Source organism: Podarcis melisellensis, assembly GCF_964234715.1.
Source record: "Podarcis melisellensis genome assembly, chromosome: 11".
Lineage (NCBI taxonomy): Eukaryota > Metazoa > Chordata > Lepidosauria > Squamata > Lacertidae > Podarcis > Podarcis melisellensis.
Genome location: NC_138543.1, coordinates 36,125,360 through 36,143,043, shown reverse-complemented (window position 1 = coordinate 36,143,043; position 17,684 = coordinate 36,125,360). Strand labels below are relative to the sequence as shown.

General features: G+C 38.6%; 1 protein-coding gene and 1 long non-coding RNA gene across 5 annotated transcripts in view; one reads left to right on the top strand and one right to left on the bottom strand.

Moving 5' to 3' along the window:
* JMY (junction mediating and regulatory protein, p53 cofactor) overlaps positions 1-17,684 on the bottom strand; it is a 42,960-nt gene that overhangs the window by 8,576 nt on the left and 16,700 nt on the right. For 3 of the 4 annotated variants that reach the window (XR_014172655.1, XM_081929349.1, XM_081929348.1), the window contains exons 3-10: positions 16,411-16,561; positions 14,321-14,490; positions 8,878-9,043; positions 8,039-8,226; positions 4,839-4,919; positions 3,904-3,999; positions 2,729-3,260; positions 1,230-1,558 (exon numbers count right to left, since the gene is read on the bottom strand). Coding sequence is in view for 3 of the 4 variants with exons in the window: in XM_081929349.1 (XP_081785475.1) it covers positions 1,251-1,558; positions 2,729-3,260; positions 3,904-3,999; positions 4,839-4,919; positions 8,039-8,226; positions 8,878-9,043; positions 14,321-14,490; positions 16,411-16,561 (1,692 nt within the window). In the remaining variant the exon portion in view is untranslated. The remainder of the gene's footprint in view (positions 1-1,229; positions 1,559-2,728; positions 3,261-3,903; positions 4,000-4,838; positions 4,920-8,038; positions 8,227-8,877; positions 9,044-14,320; positions 14,491-16,410; positions 16,562-17,684) is intronic. The other variant, XM_081929350.1, reaches the window with a different exon arrangement.
* Positions 10,066-14,161, top strand: LOC309379924. Its single transcript, XR_014172681.1, has 4 exons — positions 10,066-10,181; positions 12,078-12,585; positions 12,746-12,780; positions 13,924-14,161. It is a non-coding gene; the product is annotated as an uncharacterized lncRNA (long non-coding RNA).

Sequence of the window (17,684 nt, the reverse complement as noted above, 5' to 3'; positions counted from 1 at the left end):
GTAATTTAGATGTTTTAGAAGAGTTAGGGAGGAATATAGTGTGCATCTCTCCTCTCCGATTAGAACAGTGGAATATAACACCCCTAGCCAGCCAGCTCAACAACCCAGAAAAAATGGGCAACAGATCTCTGAATTAGGAAAACTCCTCCCAAATCAATGACGAAAGAGGAGGCCACGTCATATAACTCTAGGAGTACTAGCGAAGACACACTTTTTGTTAAAAATGGAAGCAGCAGAGGCATCTGTCAGTCAGAAGTAAGGAAACTACAGTCATGCCTTGGGTTGAATATGCTTCATGTTGAGCGTGTTTGAGTTGCGCTCCGCGGCAACCTGGAAGTCACGCGCATGCGCAGAAGCCGCGAAAAGCAATGCGCACGTGCGCAGATGTGCCATCGCTAGTTACGTTTGCTTCTGGATGTGAACGGGGCTCCGGAACGGATCCCGTTCGTATCCAGAGGTACCACTGTATACCCATTCTGACAAAGAAAGTTTCCTTCAAAGAAATACCTTGTGAGACGTTCCAACTTTATTTTCCCATATGCTCCCCCCCCCCCCGCCTCAATCCTACCTTAATGAATATGGTTCTGGGATTTCCAAAATGTACTAACATCCTCGTCTCCTCTGTGAAAGTTCAGGAGGGTGGCAACACGAGAGCAGGCCTTTTCTACTATGGCTCCCTGCTTGTGAAAAGCTCATCTTTAGGTGCCAGGCTAAACCATTCCTCTTTTTCCAGGCCTTTGGCTACTTAAACAATATTTGGCTTTTTAAACTGTGGGGCATATTGTTTTTTCTTGTTACTATCGTATATGTATTTTTGTGTTTTTATATTGTAAACTGATTGATTAATTTTATTTATTTTTATTGTAAACTGCCCTGTGTTGCTCAGGTGAAGGGTAGTACAGAAATTTAATAAATAAAAATAAATAAAATTAATCTATTTATGCACAGCAGTGCTCTGCACTGAAATATTAATATACCAAAAAATGCCTGAACTTGAAAAGGATTTATTGCTAATAAATATTTTGGATAAAGCCTTTTTGTGTTTTAGTCTAAAAGCAGAAATAAATCCAGATACATTAATCTGCCTATTTTGAGCTTGTACAATGGCTACGGATCTTAAGCCACACATGCACTTCTCTTGTGTAAATGTAGGAGAACTTAGGCACATTCCTAACAAGCATCTACTATTATAGGTGCTACTATACTATTTGAGGAAACCAGATATATACCAAAAGAGGAAACATTACTCCTTAATTTTCCCAGTCTGTGCAAGGCAGGTTCTCCTCTTCATCTTCAGACTCTGGTGATGCTTCCTTAATTCGCCGTAGTGCTTCATGGATGCTGCGTGTCAAAGGATCATCATCAGGTAGAATTGTGAATGATTCTCTCATAAGGTCCTTTTGCACTTTCTTCAGTTTCACACCTTTTCTTATCTGTGCCAAGATGTTATTGCTGTCGTCTTCATCAGGGAAAGGCGGGAGATTTCTCTGCTCAACTTTCCTCAGGTGGAAGCTACCACGTTTCAAGGAAGCCAACACCTCATCCATTGGGGAACTCACTGCAGAAAAGTAGAGTTCAGTAAGCATTGCAACTTTTCATATTTTATGCTATGAAATTTCAACAAGACATTCACAAAAGCCAAGGATGTCTGAAATCTCCTTTTCCTCTCCTCCTCCTTGCGGCTCCACCTCCACTCCACTGGGTCTCCCAACCCTCAAAGCACATTTGAATACTACATCCAGTTGATGAGAATTTCCTACGTGGAAGGTATAAAAGAAAACCTGCTATATATTTCTAATGCATTGATTTGACAATTCGGGGGGGGGGGGATTACATTATTCTCAGATCACAATAATCAAGTCCGTAAGAAAGAAGATCAAAACAATGAAATGAAGCTACTGCATCAAGAGATGAGCCCCCACTGTTGTCTTTGGTTCTCACAAAATGTCCGGCAAGTATCTGGCTCAACTTTCTATGTTAGGACAATGCAGCTGGTATTGAGGGAGGCTGCTATTCCTTAGAGAGGCAACCCAATCCCTCTACATACCCAATTGCCCTTGTGTACAGGGGCAACGGCCAAACCTGGACACCTCCTGGTCTACCTGCCTACACATGCATGTCCACCTAGGGAATGGGTTGGACTGGGCCTTTAATTTTTAAGATCCACTGTATCATGTTTATTCTTTTCATTTAAAAACCACAGATCTGCTAAGATACACCACTTCCTACCGGCAGAGGTGTGGAACCTTGTTCTTAAAAGTTTAAAAAAACAAAGGAAAAAACTTTCGGTACTAGTACAAAATAAGTACTCTGAGCTGTGGACTAACACCCTGTACTCAAAGCATTGAAAATGTCACTATTTATTAATTAAAATATACCAACACCACCTTTCCCATTGTTCAATGTTGACAAAACAGAAATCAAAATTTGGATAGAAACCATCAACCGAGTTATCAAGAGTTTTCATTAATTCCACCAGCTGGAGTCCAGAGATCTACTTCAGGTGTAAAAACTTTTTTTCCCTTTTTTGCCACCAACACCCCCTCCCCTGGGAAACATCACAAAAGACACCCCCCCCCCCCCAGTTTCAAAAATGATTTGGGAGGTCATGTTCAAAAATCACAAACCATGCTCTCTTGGGGGGTAGGGATCCTTTAACTTTATTACTCAAGGTAAGAAAAACTGCTTTTTCTTTTCCCTGAATCACATTCAAGAGAAATGAAGTTACCTCTTCTCCTCTGCAAGCCTTCCATATCGCCCATTTTCTTTAGTTTCTTCTTGGCACTGACCAACTGGCTGCTATCAAAGAAATGAGCTGATGGTGCTATGGTGGTCAGCAGTGCTGGCTTCTCAATGCTGGGTTGTTTCACAGGGCTACTGCTCTTCTCAGAGCACTGAGTAGACTCTTCCTTGGTGGGCAGAGGTGGCGGCGGCGGCGGTGGAAGAGGAGGAGGCATTGGGGCCTCATTAACTATATTGGGCTGAAGTTCATTACTGAGAAGAGCAGGAGGAGAAGGAATTTGAGAAAATTCAGAGATAACGCCACAGGGAGGTGAAGTATCTTCAAGTGGTCCTAAATTTCTAGACTCCTGGATTTGTAAAGGTTGTATTCTTTTTTCTTGCCCCACCACATCAGTCTGTGTAGTTACAGGTAGCGACAGACGATGATCAGCACATGAAGTTGAACTGGCCGTACTTTTTCTTCTTGCATGAGCCAGTCGAAGTCTGGTTGATTTGAGTATTACCTGTCCAGGATAGCGCTTAGGAGGGGGGGGGGGGGAATGAGTTAAAAATTAGGCAAGCATCAAAAGCATGGTGACCAACAGCACAATTTTAACCCTGTAAACTCAGAATTAAGTCCTACTGAATTCAATGGAACTTACTCCCAGGTGAGTGGGGTTAGGATTGCAGGCCAAGAGACTTATTACTGCTAACCTCAACTGCTCACATATAATTATGATTCAACCCTTTCAAAATTGTCAGGTTAACTTGTAAATTGAGAAACATAAACATGGGAATTAATTAATAGGAAGAGAAGTATAGCACAATTTTTTCCTAAGAATAATTCCAATGTTCTTTTCTATTTTCTTGTTAATATGAATATAGTTTAATAATTAAGAAGGCTTGTTTCACACATTATATAGCAATGATTTATGGTTGCCATCACATATACAAACAACACGAAGCCATAGCTAATGCATACTCTCTGGAACAAGTACTTGTGTCAAAGGCGCTATTATTGGTGGGCAATCATATATGTATATGTATATGTATATGTATATGTATATGTATATGTATATGTATGTGTATGTGTATGTGTATGTGTATATGTATGTCTATGTCTATGTCTATGTGTGTGTAACTTACGAAGCATCAGTAGAATGTCTCCCTTCTTCCATTTACCTGTTTAAATGTTCGAAGTCTGTCCAGTGTTATCTGTCGTTCCTGAGTAACCCATGAGCTTTTTCTTTCTTCTTCAGCTTGCAACTGCTCCCTCTTCTAAGAATGAAAACAAAAGGATGAGAGTCGGGGATTAGAAACACCAGGCTAGGAGGATGAATTTGGATGGAATAACTTTCACCCACTACTGCTTAGTCCCAGTTAAAGTTAACTTTTTTCTTCCTTTCGTTAGAGGTTTTAAACCAAAACCTCTTAATCCAGGCACCATACACAGCTTGTCTTTGATGAGACAGGAAAATGGGATTATTAATCTTTGTTTTCATTTTAATCACCAGGAGCTCAATATTAAGTGTAAAAAGAGTTACTTTTTGCCTTAGGAACCATAAATCTTTGGAACCCCCTGAAGAAACTTCACTACTTCCACACAACACCACTTCTTGTGGAAAGCTGTCCACAAGCTTTTCTTTTCTTTCCTTTCCTTTTCTTTTTTCTTTTCTGCCCTCTGCCTCTTCTCACTCCAGTGCAGAAGAGATCTCCACACCAACCACCCATCAAAGTCCAGCTTTGCAAAATAAGGACAGGTACTAAATCTCTCTCCCGTCTCCTGGCAAGTACCTCAGCTGACCATGTTCTTCCCCACCCCCTCCACAGGACTCCAGTCATCTACCTTCTTCCCCTCTTGTCAGCTCTTGGTCATTTAAGATACAGTTCTTTATCCACTTACAGTACCTTGGACCAAGTGTCACTGAATTTAAAGTGACCTACTTCTGAGGAGATGTGCATAGGATTGCAGTGTTAATGTCCTATTACTGTCCTATTGTATATTTCTCAGTATACAGAAACATTCAAAAGCAAGGCGGGGGGATTTAAATTTGCTTAAATTAGGGGGAAACCTTGAGCTGGAGGCTTATTTTAATATTAACCAAGATAAAACTCACAAACTGTGCAGTATGCTGTGACTCTTCTTCACTCTGAAAGTGCTGCAAGAATTTTTCATGATGTTTTGCAATGCAGATCTCCTGTCAATACACAATATACTGTATAAGATATAAATAAATAAATATAATAATATTAATAATAATAATAATAATAATAATAATTTATTTATACCCCGCCCATCTGGCTGAGTTTCCCCAGCCACTCTGGGCAGCTTCCAATCGAGTGTTAAAAACAATACAGCATTAAATGTTAAAAACTTCCCTAAACAGGGCTGCCTCCAGATGTCTTTTAAAGATAAGATAGCTACTTATTTCCTTCACATCTGAAGGGAGGGCATTCCACAGGGCGGGCGCCACTACCGAGAAGGCCCTCTGTCTGGTTCAATTGAAATGATCAACAGTAATCAAGCTAAGAAGGTATAAAATGAGTAGCACAAAATAATTTCAGTCTAAACACAGCAACAAATGTGAGGTTGTTTTTTAAAAAAATACACTTTAAATATTTTCTGTATGTTTGTTTTTTAAAAACCCGGAAAAGCAGTCACTGGTGAGGCGTAGATGGACACAAAAGTCAACATCTAGACTAAAAGAAAGCCACAGTCAGGATAGGAAAGGAACTAGATATGCTTCGTGAAGGATTTTGTAAAGGGAATACATAATAACAATTAATCATGCCCTGGAAAAGAGTGTGAAACCTTATCCAAGTTTATGCATTGCAGTGAGTTTGTTGCAAAGGAGATTTCAACACAGCAAAGTCACAACTAGGAGCAAATGAGCAATTGTGTGGCTTTGGAAACTTGTGCAGTTTTCTGTATCTTTTTGTAAAGTGGGTCTGTGTTTGTGGAATCTGTAGCCTCAGCTTACAGCCTTAAAGGTGTCAGTGAGTTTATAGAAACAGTTACAGATAGGTAGCTGTGTTGGTCTGCCATAGTCAAAACAAAAAAAAAATCCTTCCAGTAGCACCTTAAAGACCAACTAAGTTAGTTCTTGGTATGAGCTTTCGTGTGCATGCACACTTCTTCCTTAGAAGTGTGCATGCACACGAAAGCTCATACCAAGAACTAACTTAGTTGGACTTTATAGAAACAGTGAGTTTATAGAAACAATCCAGTGAGGGTGTATGTGCCTGTTTGCTTAATAGTTTAAGAAGTTTGCAACATCCATAACTGTGAATTCAAAGACAAATACAGCATTTATTTCAGAACACATATATCCACTGGCTGCTGTGCTGATTTAGTTTACCTACAGGAAAACCTCAATCAGTACTAAAATATTCTGCCAAGCAGTGTGTACAATTTCAGCATTTATCTCCTATTACCAATTTATTTCAAAACTAGCTTTCCTAACACCAACAGTTGCTTGATACAATAAACCAAGACTACCAGTGCTTAGCCAGCAGGTGGTAGCACCGGGATAATAGGAAACTGTTTCCACAGTGATCCCATATCAACCTGCTATCAATACATTGTCAGGAAGGTAACATTACACATAAGTAGCTGTTATATAGGTACTATGAAAAGAATTACATTATCCAAATAGATACACAAATACACACACACACACACGCACACACACAAAATCTCTAACCATAGCAAAACAGACACCACCTATGAAGGAATTTCTAGTCTCCACACTATGAACATGGACCTGAGATCGCTGCATGTAGGAACAAGATACATGCCCATAGTAACACCAAATCACCACTTTGATGGTGCACCCCCTAAAAAAAAGCTGAACAAAATATCCCTCCTATGTCCACAGCACACAGCTTACAGAGGAAAGTGGGTGAAAAATTAAAAAGGCAATCCATGTGTGAAAATCTAGAATTTACTCCCTTAACTTTAAAATCTAATGATTAGTTTCTTTGGAAGAAAAGGCTGTTAAATTATGTGCATGACTTTGCTTACAGCTGATCAAAACAGCAATATATTAGCTAAAACTCAGTCAATTCAGGGAACAATAATATCACTTCTATAATGCAGCTTACGGCAAGAAAGCAAGTACTTACAACTAACATTATTTTGTGTACATCTCAACATATTTTAAAATAAAACATTTATTTTAAACTGCAGGCAATGGCCACCCTAGAGATGCTGAAGGAAATGGCTTTACCAAGGTAAGGGCTTTCCCCACTCCCATCCACAGCCCCACAATTTCAGCCCTAACGTTTGAAAGTAGCATTTTGTGAATCAATATGCTTCCCAGTAATACTATGTTTGGAAATACCATTTTTTACACCCACATCCTGCTGCTAGTGGCCTCCCTTCCCTTCTACTACTCCCAGGTATTTTCTTTCCCATCCGCCTACTATTCTAAATTTCATGCTTTATCCATTTAACTTCTGCTGCCCCCAAATCTTTATTACCTTTTTTCCCTACAACACTTTGCTGTATGTAAAAAGAAATAGATTCCTCCACATTAGGGACAAGGAGTTTAGCCTAGTTTGTTCTTGATACTCTATGCTAACTTTATATATGCAACAAAGCAAAGGAAAACAACAAAATATGCAACACACACATCACCAGTAGGCTGAAGTGACGAGACTCTTCCCTTTGTGCAATGTACTTTTCATTATTACCAAAACAAAACAAAAATTACTGTCATTACAGTGCTGGGGTGGGCTAGGAGGTTTAAAAGTCCCTGACAAGAATGCAGGGACACGGGTGGTGCTGTGATCTAAACCACTGAGCCTCTTGGATTTGTTGATCCAAAGGTTGGCTGTTCGAATCCATTTGATGGTGGTGAGCTCCCATTGCCCAGTCTCCAAGCTTCTGCCAACCTAGCAGTTCGAAAGCACACCATTGCAAGCAGATAAATAGGTACAGCTGCAGTGGGAAGGCAAACAGTGCTTCTGTGCACTCTGGCTTCCATCATGGTGTTCAGTTGTATCAGAAGCAGTTTAGTCATGCTGGCCAAATGACCCAGAAAGCTGTCTGTGAACAAATGCCGGCTCCCTCGGCCTGAATTGAGATGAGCGCCTCACCCCATAGTTGCCTTTGACTGGACTTAACCATCCAGGGGTCCATTGCCTATTACCTTTTTACCTGCATTAACCCTCTACCTCATCCCATATGAACTGATCAACTAAGAAGAAAGCGCACATGACCAATGGTCTGATCTGATATAAGGCAGCCCCCTATGTTCCTGTGCCAAATAGGCAAGGAACTCTTTGCTGAGTAGTGAATAAATTAGTGTTTTACCTTTTTATTTCTGAGGTAGGCTTTCTTGGCTGAAATGCGCCCACGCCTTGCTTCTAGCTGGCGGACTTTCTGTTGCAATTTCTGTAGCTCTTCTCTTTGCAAGTGTATAGATGCTGCCATATCTTCTTTTTCGAGCATGGCTTCCATACTTTCATAGGTATCATAATACACTACTTCATCTCTTTTCTCTGTTAGAAAATACTAACAATTTTAATAATTTTAAACATGCACACACACAAACTACACAATGCAATAAAATCTAGATCAACCTTCAGTTGTGATAAACAGAATTATGTAGAAATAAATTGTTTAATGATATTGGAATGGGTCAGAGCCAGAAGGGCTTGAGGGTTATAGTCACACACCAACACTGATCTAATACCACACAAAATCCCAACTATAGTGTGGCCAGAGCAGGAAACAGGAGCAACTAATGGAAATTACATTAGAGGTGACTGAGACCAAGGCTACAGAGGTATTTTCTCCCAAACAGATATAAGGATTGTGGTGGCAAACTCCACTCAACACAGATGTTACATCTCTCATCACCCTCAATAATAAATTCAATTTATCCAACATTTTGACTCTAGCTGGGACAATCTTTGATACCTCAGAAGGAGAAAGAAATCAAAAGCCAAACAGTTAAGGCCACAGTTCTGTCCACGCTTACCTGAAAGTGAGCCCTATTGAATACAGTTAGATTCACTTCTGAGTAAATATGCATAAGAACTGGAGTGGGAAATTTGCAGCCACAGGATAATCTCAATAACCAACTTGTACTACAGCTGCCTATGGCATATTGTTATAAATAATATACATGTAAAATGAATGTATGTCACCTGAAATAAGTCTTTTGATGCTTTCAAGTTGTGCTGTCAGCAGCAGTTCTTCACACTTCAAAATTTCAAACTGTACTTCATACAACTGAAGTTGCAGGTCATAATAATCAGATTCAAGTTGATCCAAATGGGCTATGGCTTCTGTGCCACCTTGTAAACTCTGCATCTGAACAGGAAATATATAATAGTTACAACAAGATGACCTATTAAATCTTAACTCTGTCACAAAACGTTTACAAAGCCTCCTATCAAGAAGTTATTGAGCTTTATGTGTAGGGAGGTTATTGGTTTATTGTTTTTATTTTAATTACGTCTTTGTGGTTTTATAATTTGATTTTATTCTGCGAACCGCCCTGAGACCTCTGGTTATAGGGCGGAATATAAATTCAAATCAATCCATCAATAAAATAAAACAAAACTATTTAAAGGCATTTTAAATGAAAAAGTATACTAATGCTACATAAACCTTAGCTTCATATGCATCATCTAACTCTCCCCACTTTATTCAAAGGGACTTATATCTCCAATATGAGGATAATAATATTGACCTATACTGCAAGCCTTTTGGAATGACCAAAATGTACATAATCACACTGAACCCTTGGTGTGAGCTGTAAAAATGCTAAGTGTAACTATTGTTTTATAAAACTAAAGACAGCCACACAGAAATTAATTTTCACACCGAAAAGCTTATTGGAATAAAACAAGGGCTGAAGAAAAACAGGACACTTTTTTTCTTCTGCCCCATGAAATACACCCTCACTTTTGGCAATTTTTCAGACTGCAGAAATGAGAACAACAGTATTTGTATAGAGGGAAGTCTCCCTGGCACACATTCAGGTGCCCCGATGCACATGATGTTCCCTTGGCACTTGGATTTCAGGCAGCAATGACATCACAGAACGGGCTCTTCACAGCCCCCAAAGGCTGCTGCTCTGGTACCAATTATGGCAAAAAGAAAATCTCCCAAGTAAAACAGTGACACTGTCACACAATTATTTTCATTTCCCCTTGCTAATATTGTCGCAGAACCAAACCTGACTAGCTATATGAAAGGTAAGCTTTGGAGAAATCTATTGAAGAATTTTTTGGGTTACCAAAAAAAGCCCTATTTTTACAGTAAGTGGAAAATGTTTGCCTGTGAACATGCAGTTTAGCCCTTAATGCAATGTCCTAATATTCTATTCTAGGTACCTACGCTGTTTTACACATTTAGAGAACTACAAAGACTACTTGATGATTTGGCGTTTCTAGCTGTCATCACAAAGACAAGGCCTGGCAGCTGAACTGCAAAACAGGATCTGGTATGCCTCCAAGAAAACTCTTCACTGTTCCTTTCACACTATAACTACCCATATTCTCATGTATTTATATACAAGTGCTTAAAGGAAGAAACTAACTGTGTTCATGGGTTAAAAAAAATAGTTTAAATGTATTTGGTATCAAGTAAAATAGAAACTCAGTCTTGTTTTCTTTCCTTGCATCAAAAGTCTTTCTTCATCCGCATTGTCAAATTAGGACCCAAAATCCAGTAGGGACTGCTAAATGATGCAAGCAAGGGACAAAAAAATCCCTAATTATGTTATTAGCAACTTTTATGAGTGATAGAACTACAACAATGGTCAACGTTATTTCAGTATGCCATTTTCGAAGAAGGGACCCAAATTTTAAGCACAAATAGTTAAAGCAGAATTATCTAGCAAAAGAAAAGCACACTGGAAAACATTTTTTAAAAATGACAGCATATAGGACACTATGGCAAGATTGCAAAGTGTAACACAGAGAAGGAAGAGATGTCAGAGAAGCATCAGTTCCCTCTATAGGGCATGACACAAACCAGAGGTTCAAGAACCAGAGAAAATATCCAGGACCAGATATAAAGAGGCAAGTAAAGGCTGCCAACAGAGGCAGATCCAAGGTGGGCCTGGAGTTATTTTAGAAGGAGTATTCATAGCAAATATCCAATGATCCATTCTTTGGATAATGTCTAGGAGTTCTCCAGTGCCACCATGGGACGTGCCAAAGCTCAGCCCTTGAGGACGGGAAACACTTATCTACCCATGAAAACCAGGAAGCAGGAATAACCTTTTAAAGTACCTTTCCCCCAAACATTGCCTCAGCTAAACCATTGTCGGTTTTATGCTTGGTAAAAGTGGTTGGAGTAGCCCATATAGACCTTGCACATTTCCAATGAAGAGGCATTATCAGCCCTAGTAAAAAGAGCAGTAACATTAAGGGGTGAAGGGAGATACTAAGCCTCATATGCTGTAGTGATTCAGGCACTGAACCACCTAGATTCTAGACCATGTAGAGAAGGACATCTTTTTACCCAAAGATATGGAATGAAAGATGAACAGAAAGTCAGATTACTGAATTAGCTAAGTTATTTAGAGATATACTGTGAGAGCCCTTCAAACATCTGGTTAATGCCCTGGCCACTCTAATGAGAGAGTTTAGGCAAAAGGAAGAGAGCACTTTTTCCTGCAAACAGTGAAATGAGTTCACTTTAGGCAGGAAGGGAGGCTCAGTTGGCGAAAATACTGAATCCAAATGAAAAATGCAAAAACAAAACAAAACATCCTACCCACCCAAAACTATTGGACAGGACCTCAAAAAATCCTCCTGTTTGTTCTGAGTTCCCATAATGTGCTCAGTCTTGTGGGACAGGAGCTTGGACTCCCTGTGAAGGCCTAGTTCATTCTCCCCTACACCTTCCTCAGTTGATCTGATGAATTGTCCATAGGCTAACATGGAGTGAAGGCAAAAGAGGCTGCCAAATGACTGGAGGGGAAACTAGATGGTCTTTTCCAGAGCCCCTAGGGGCAATATTGAATCTAAAAGAATCAGGGCAGCCAGTGGATGTGACAAGAGTGGAACTTGGCCCACAGCACAACTTTGATGCTGGAAATCAGGAGACCAAGCACATTTTGTTGGCTAGACTGTCACAATTAAAATGCATCTTGTATCTTTAAACATTGTATTAGTCAGTTGGCAACCGCAGTAAGCAGAAGCACTAGAGCCCAACTTGTGTATTTGGCAACCTTGTAAGTACATGTTTGTTAGATATATTTATGTTCAAGCATTACTTATAATGCTTTTAAGAACATGCATCTTATCTCTTTATTCTATTATATCATTTTGAAAGTTAAAGTTGCATTTTCAACCCAGTTGGACTGAAAATTTGTTTGCGAACTTTGCAGAACAGAATGTAACAACTTTGATAAGAAATAATACAAGCCTTAGTGACTTCATGGAAGCCAGGAGTTACATTATGTGTTTTTATGAGAATGATTTCCCTTAAAGAGGGCTAAGAAGCAAAGAAACAGATGTAGTCTAGCAGATGAGCGAGCCGGCAATGTGGACTTTGCTATGAACAAATGGAGGATGTTCCTATGCAAGCGAAGAGAACAATATTGAAACAATTCAAACCTGGATCTTGGCAGAGATGAATGATGTTTTCACAAGCCAATTGAAATTATGGATTCTATGGGAAAGAACTTTTGTATGCCACAACACATGACTATAAAAACAGTTCTCTCTCAATATCAACTCAAGGGAAATATGGGGCTGAGACACCAATAGTGGAGAAGATCAAGTAGAACCGAGAAGGCCAATTGGAAGAAGCCAATTGGGAAATGAATTGCAATTTGAAGAAAGGATTATAATTCAGAGAAGATTTAAAACTGCAGAAATCCAAAGAGGCAGCAGGTATCCACAGGTCTCATGTTTTTCCTATTTTTTTCTTACAGGATCTCTAGTTCAGGTCCTTGGGGTGTGGGTGTACTCCATCCTCTGTGTGTGAGCTTAGGGTTAGTGTGCTGGGTAGGGTAGTATCTTCACTCCAACTTCTATTTCCCTTTTCCTCCAGAGTCAATCTTCACAAGGGAGAGAACACCTCACTGGGTAAGTATTTTTAAATAATAAAGCTTTGGGCCTTCATTTTTGGTCTGGTTGTTTGTCCTTGTATTCCCTTGCAAAGGAAGACCACAGGCTGCTATCTCTGCATTCCCTGTGCAAAGAAATATCCTGAGTTATCTGTTTTTCAGGCCTGATCACTTTGACACACACACATAGCAATGCTGTTGCTCGAGGTTTACTATCCAATTCCATCCCCAAACTGTGTTGTAACAAGTACCTCCCTTGCTTGAAGCAACAAAGGGGACCTGACCAGCAGGTTGTCTAGATAGGAATAAATGTGAATACCTTGCAGACTTGATGCAACACCTTTACCATCATTATCTTTGTGAAGACTCTGGGCAGTGAAGCAACATTGAAGGGTTGGGCTTTGAATTGAAAGTCCCTAGAATTTATTTTCAGCAAATACTATTACACAATAAGGATGTGTGTATGTTAAAGAAGAGTGCCTGGTGTACCTACATTTGCTGCCTCATCAATCTGTCCTCAGTTAAAACCATTGGTGGAAAGGCAACAAGTATTGGAAAAGTAAGAAGGAAAGCAGAGGCAGGGAAAAGAACTGGGGAAAGAGCTGAAACAACAGTTTTTACATTTCTATCATCTAACCTGTCTATTAACAGCAGCCTTAATCCATGGTTATACTGAAGCTTGTCACCCAGAGAATCTATGTGTATAATAGCATGCACATTTATTTAAAATAACTAATGCACTAATTATTTAAACTATTATTTAAACTATTTAAACTATTATTTAAAATAACTAATGCCCTAATTGTTTAAAATAACTAATGCACTAATTAACAACAAGCATGTTGAAACAACTTGTGTGCTTCAAACTTCCAATGAATTACTAAAGTAGTATTTATTACCATGTCTGGTAATAAATTTCAACATGAATAAGCACTTTCTTTGATAAATGTCCCTCAAAATGTTCAAGAGAATCAGAATCAATTAAGTGAGAGAGACGTAAGTCAGATTTTGCAGTGAGTCAGTTGTACAAATCAGTTCATGTTATTCCTTTTAAAATGGAGCTCTGGGGGAAAACAGAAAATGCTCAATATTTTTCTATACTGGCTGCAAATGGAGACTACAGTTTTAAACGATGCCATCAATGTGTATGGCCACTTCACAGAGTTTTATAATCAAAAAGATTGCTCCTGACTCAAGAGCTTATAAGCTGCATTTTGACAACATGGAGACAGTGGGAAGAAAAGGAAGAAAGAAAATGTGGTGAATGTCACAATAATCTAATAAAAAATGGGGCACTCCATATTTTGAAGTGATTTTTTTCTATACAAGGATAACTTCCAAGTGGGGAAAAATATTCATACTATCTTGCCAATTCAAATTTTCATGGAAAGTAAATCACAATTAGCTCCTGCATTCTTAAAAGATAAATACATTTATGTAAAAAAAAAAATCCAGTCTCTCCAATAAGTCAATGTAGTAGCAGATTTTATATTGTTTTCAAAGCAGTTTGAGGTAACAAGCCAATTTATTTTAAAAATCTAATTACTCTAAAAAATTACCTCTTCTTTTAACGCATGTTTCTTCTGTTCCAAACAGATTTCTTTTGCTCTCATAAGCTGCAAAGTCTCCTTAGACACCGCATACTGAAGCTTTTCCATTCGTTCCACTGCTGCTGCCCAAGCTGCCTTACCAAACTTTTTCTGGTCTGCTCGCATTCGATCATATACAGCTGTAAAAAATGATTTTTTAAAAAAACAGCAGATTTGTCATATATGGAAATGTTTCGTATTTCATTACAAAGCTTGGACTTAAGCATATGTTTGTGTAAATAAATAAAACAAAATCTTTACTGCTTAGCCAAGGGCATAATCCTACACAGAATCAGACAGAGAACTTTTACGGGGACTAAGGTTGGGCAGGTATGGACATAAATTAATTTACTGCCCCCTAAAGAAAAGGTATGGTATATCCAAAAGCTACTATATATTTTGGAAAATGGTTTGTATGTCTGTCCATTTGTTCTCTATACATTCGGACACCTTGGCACAAGAGTTTCTGGGGTGAGGGTGGCACTCTTTGTCAATGTTTGGACGCCAGATGCCATTCTGAATCAAGATGGTGAACCAAAACATGAATTTGGTTGAACTTTTTTGGTATAGTTTCAGACGCATCTCAACATAACATTGCCAAACACAGCACGAGGGTTCCTGAGGGCAGCAAACTTTGTCACCATTTGGATGCCATTTTGAATCAAAATGGAGAACTGAAACGCCACAATGTTTTACATATCCAGCAAATTTTGAATAAGTATTTTCAGATAACCTGTTTTGCTGTTTATTGACAGATCCTGAGAACAGGGATACATTTCACAAGGGGTTTACTTGTGAATGAACTATTACATTGCTTCTTATACTGCATCATTCTACAAGTTAATTAATTCACAAGAACAATTAATTAATAAATTAATTCACAGGAACGTTAATTAACAGGAACAGACTAACATATATGTTAGAAGTTTACAAAATCCCTTCACTTTGTTAGCAGCCTATAGCAGAACTAATGTAAAGATCTTTCAACATCAATATAATTTTCAGTCCGAACATACAAGTACTCAGTTTACAAATCGAATCACAAACCAAGCATGTTTTTTAAAAATCTAAGGGATCTCTCCAAATTTAGTGTGACAATACCTCAAGACTGAGAAAGAGTTGAGTAATTGGGAGGCTATGAACACAAGAAAGAATTGGACAGGATGCGTAAATGAATATCAGGGCCTTCCATTCTGAGAAGTGGCCAGTACACTATAATGCATAGAAATACTATTCTAGGAGGGAAGGGGAGAAAGAAGAGGTGAGGAGGAAGGAAATGACTCTATTAAAGCCTATGCCAGCCCCTTTCCCTACTGCTATGAACCATCGTGTAAATGTTTTTGAAGACTTTGAGGAAGGAAGGAAACTGTGTAAGGTTCTCACTTTTCCAAAATGATTAAGCTTCAAGAGCCAAGAACCATTGCATCAATCCACACTGTCCATATTGTACAATGGACTTTGTACAAAAGCAGCATGACTGTCTCCATGGAGGCAGCCCGCCATCTTTTTCCATACAATGTTCCTGGGAGATTCTCCGTTACAATGCAAGGAAAAATATGGCTGCCTCCCTGGGTACAATACCATCTCTCTCATTCTCTCTCCTTCTTCCTTAAACAAAATCATCATGTTCCATTGCTAGCATGGGCAACACTGGACCCATTTTAATGCATTTTTTCTGGCCATCCCAGGCAGCTAGTATGTGTGTTTAATATAATAATAATAATAATAATAATAATAATAATAATAATAATAATAATAATAAAGTAATGTTAGACTTCATATTGTAAGTACTTAATGAAAAGAATGTGCTAAACCTGTATCGCTTTTTATAATCTACATGGAAGGGCAGATTTAATCTACAGATGAATACACGTGAAAAGTGACACAAACCAGATGAAGTCTTATTTGTCCATCTCTACTAGCAATTCATAAAAAAGCAATGACAGTGATTTGAGACAAAGGAAGAAGGTGCAGCTATAAGACCCTGGATCATGTAAATAAGACTTCCTAGTTCTTAAAAGGCCTTTATTGGAAAACATGAAGTAGTAAAACTCCATTACCTTTCTGTGCTTTTGCTGTTATTTCAAAATATTTAACAGTGAGGTCTTGAATAGAAAGCACAGCCATGTGGGCCTTCCGCTGCCAGTCTGCATCTTCTTTCTGTAGACTCTCAATTCTTCTAGGTCCCAGGTAATCATTCTCTATGGATATCTGAAAATAGATCAGTCCCTTATATCCACCATCAAAGCTTAAAGGCTACATGGAAAACTTCAAAAAGTTAAACTGTTTAACAATTATGATATAGATGAAATAATTTAACTGGGAAGGACAGATGAATGATCATGTGCTTTCCGGAACTGCTTAGAAATAACTTAGGGAGATAAATCTCACGAGCAAATGTTTCCTAAATTATTTGCTCTTAGCTACTAATCTGAGTAAGCATTACAGCATGGGTAAATGTTCATAAATTTGCATTGGATCCAAGTATGAGAAAGGGACTTTTTTTGAAGTGACAAGCTCAGTCACAGAACACTCATTTACTCGGACATCTGTTGTCTACCAAAGGACACAGGTAATAGGATGAGAGCCATCCTTGAGATAAAGGTTTGGAAAGGTGAACAATACAGCTTCTTGCTGAGAATTCACAAGCAATCAAAGCTCCCACAGAATGTTACTGTCTGGAAGGAGAAATTTCCAAGACATAGTTTGTACTGAGAGGCACTCTGCAAATCAAGTATCACATGAACAGTTGCACAAAAATCTCACCCTACGTCTAATGAAAAGCTTTTGCAGGGGTCTGCAATTGTAATATATCACTTTTCTGTGGGGAGAGCATGCTTAACTTGGGCTGTTTTTCCTCACAAATGAAAATGATTAGCATGTTACTATGGATAACATGCCATTCATATATTAAAAGCATATTTTGGCATATCTCCCATTCTCTACCCCTGAAATGATCTAACTGATTTGGTTTGAAGAGATTTATAAAAAGGCGTATTAGGAAAGCAATCTTACTCATTAAACACAATTATACCCTGTGTTCCCTATCCTTAGAACACTATAAAAATGTTAGAGAGCCTAAATTTTTAACTATTCCTTGTACAAAGGACAAGAGCAAAATGAAACATGAACTTATCTTTGCTTTAACAAAGGTTTTATTACACTGGTAGATGAATTCGCACTACGGAAAATTTGATTGGCTGGTTCACAAAGAACATCCATGGAACTGTCTTTTAAAGGATCTTAGTATTGATTCAGGATTTTCTATATGAAATGTGCTTGCATGACTATTAAAATTTAAATCCAACTTCTAAAATGGACTCTGGTGTCTCCT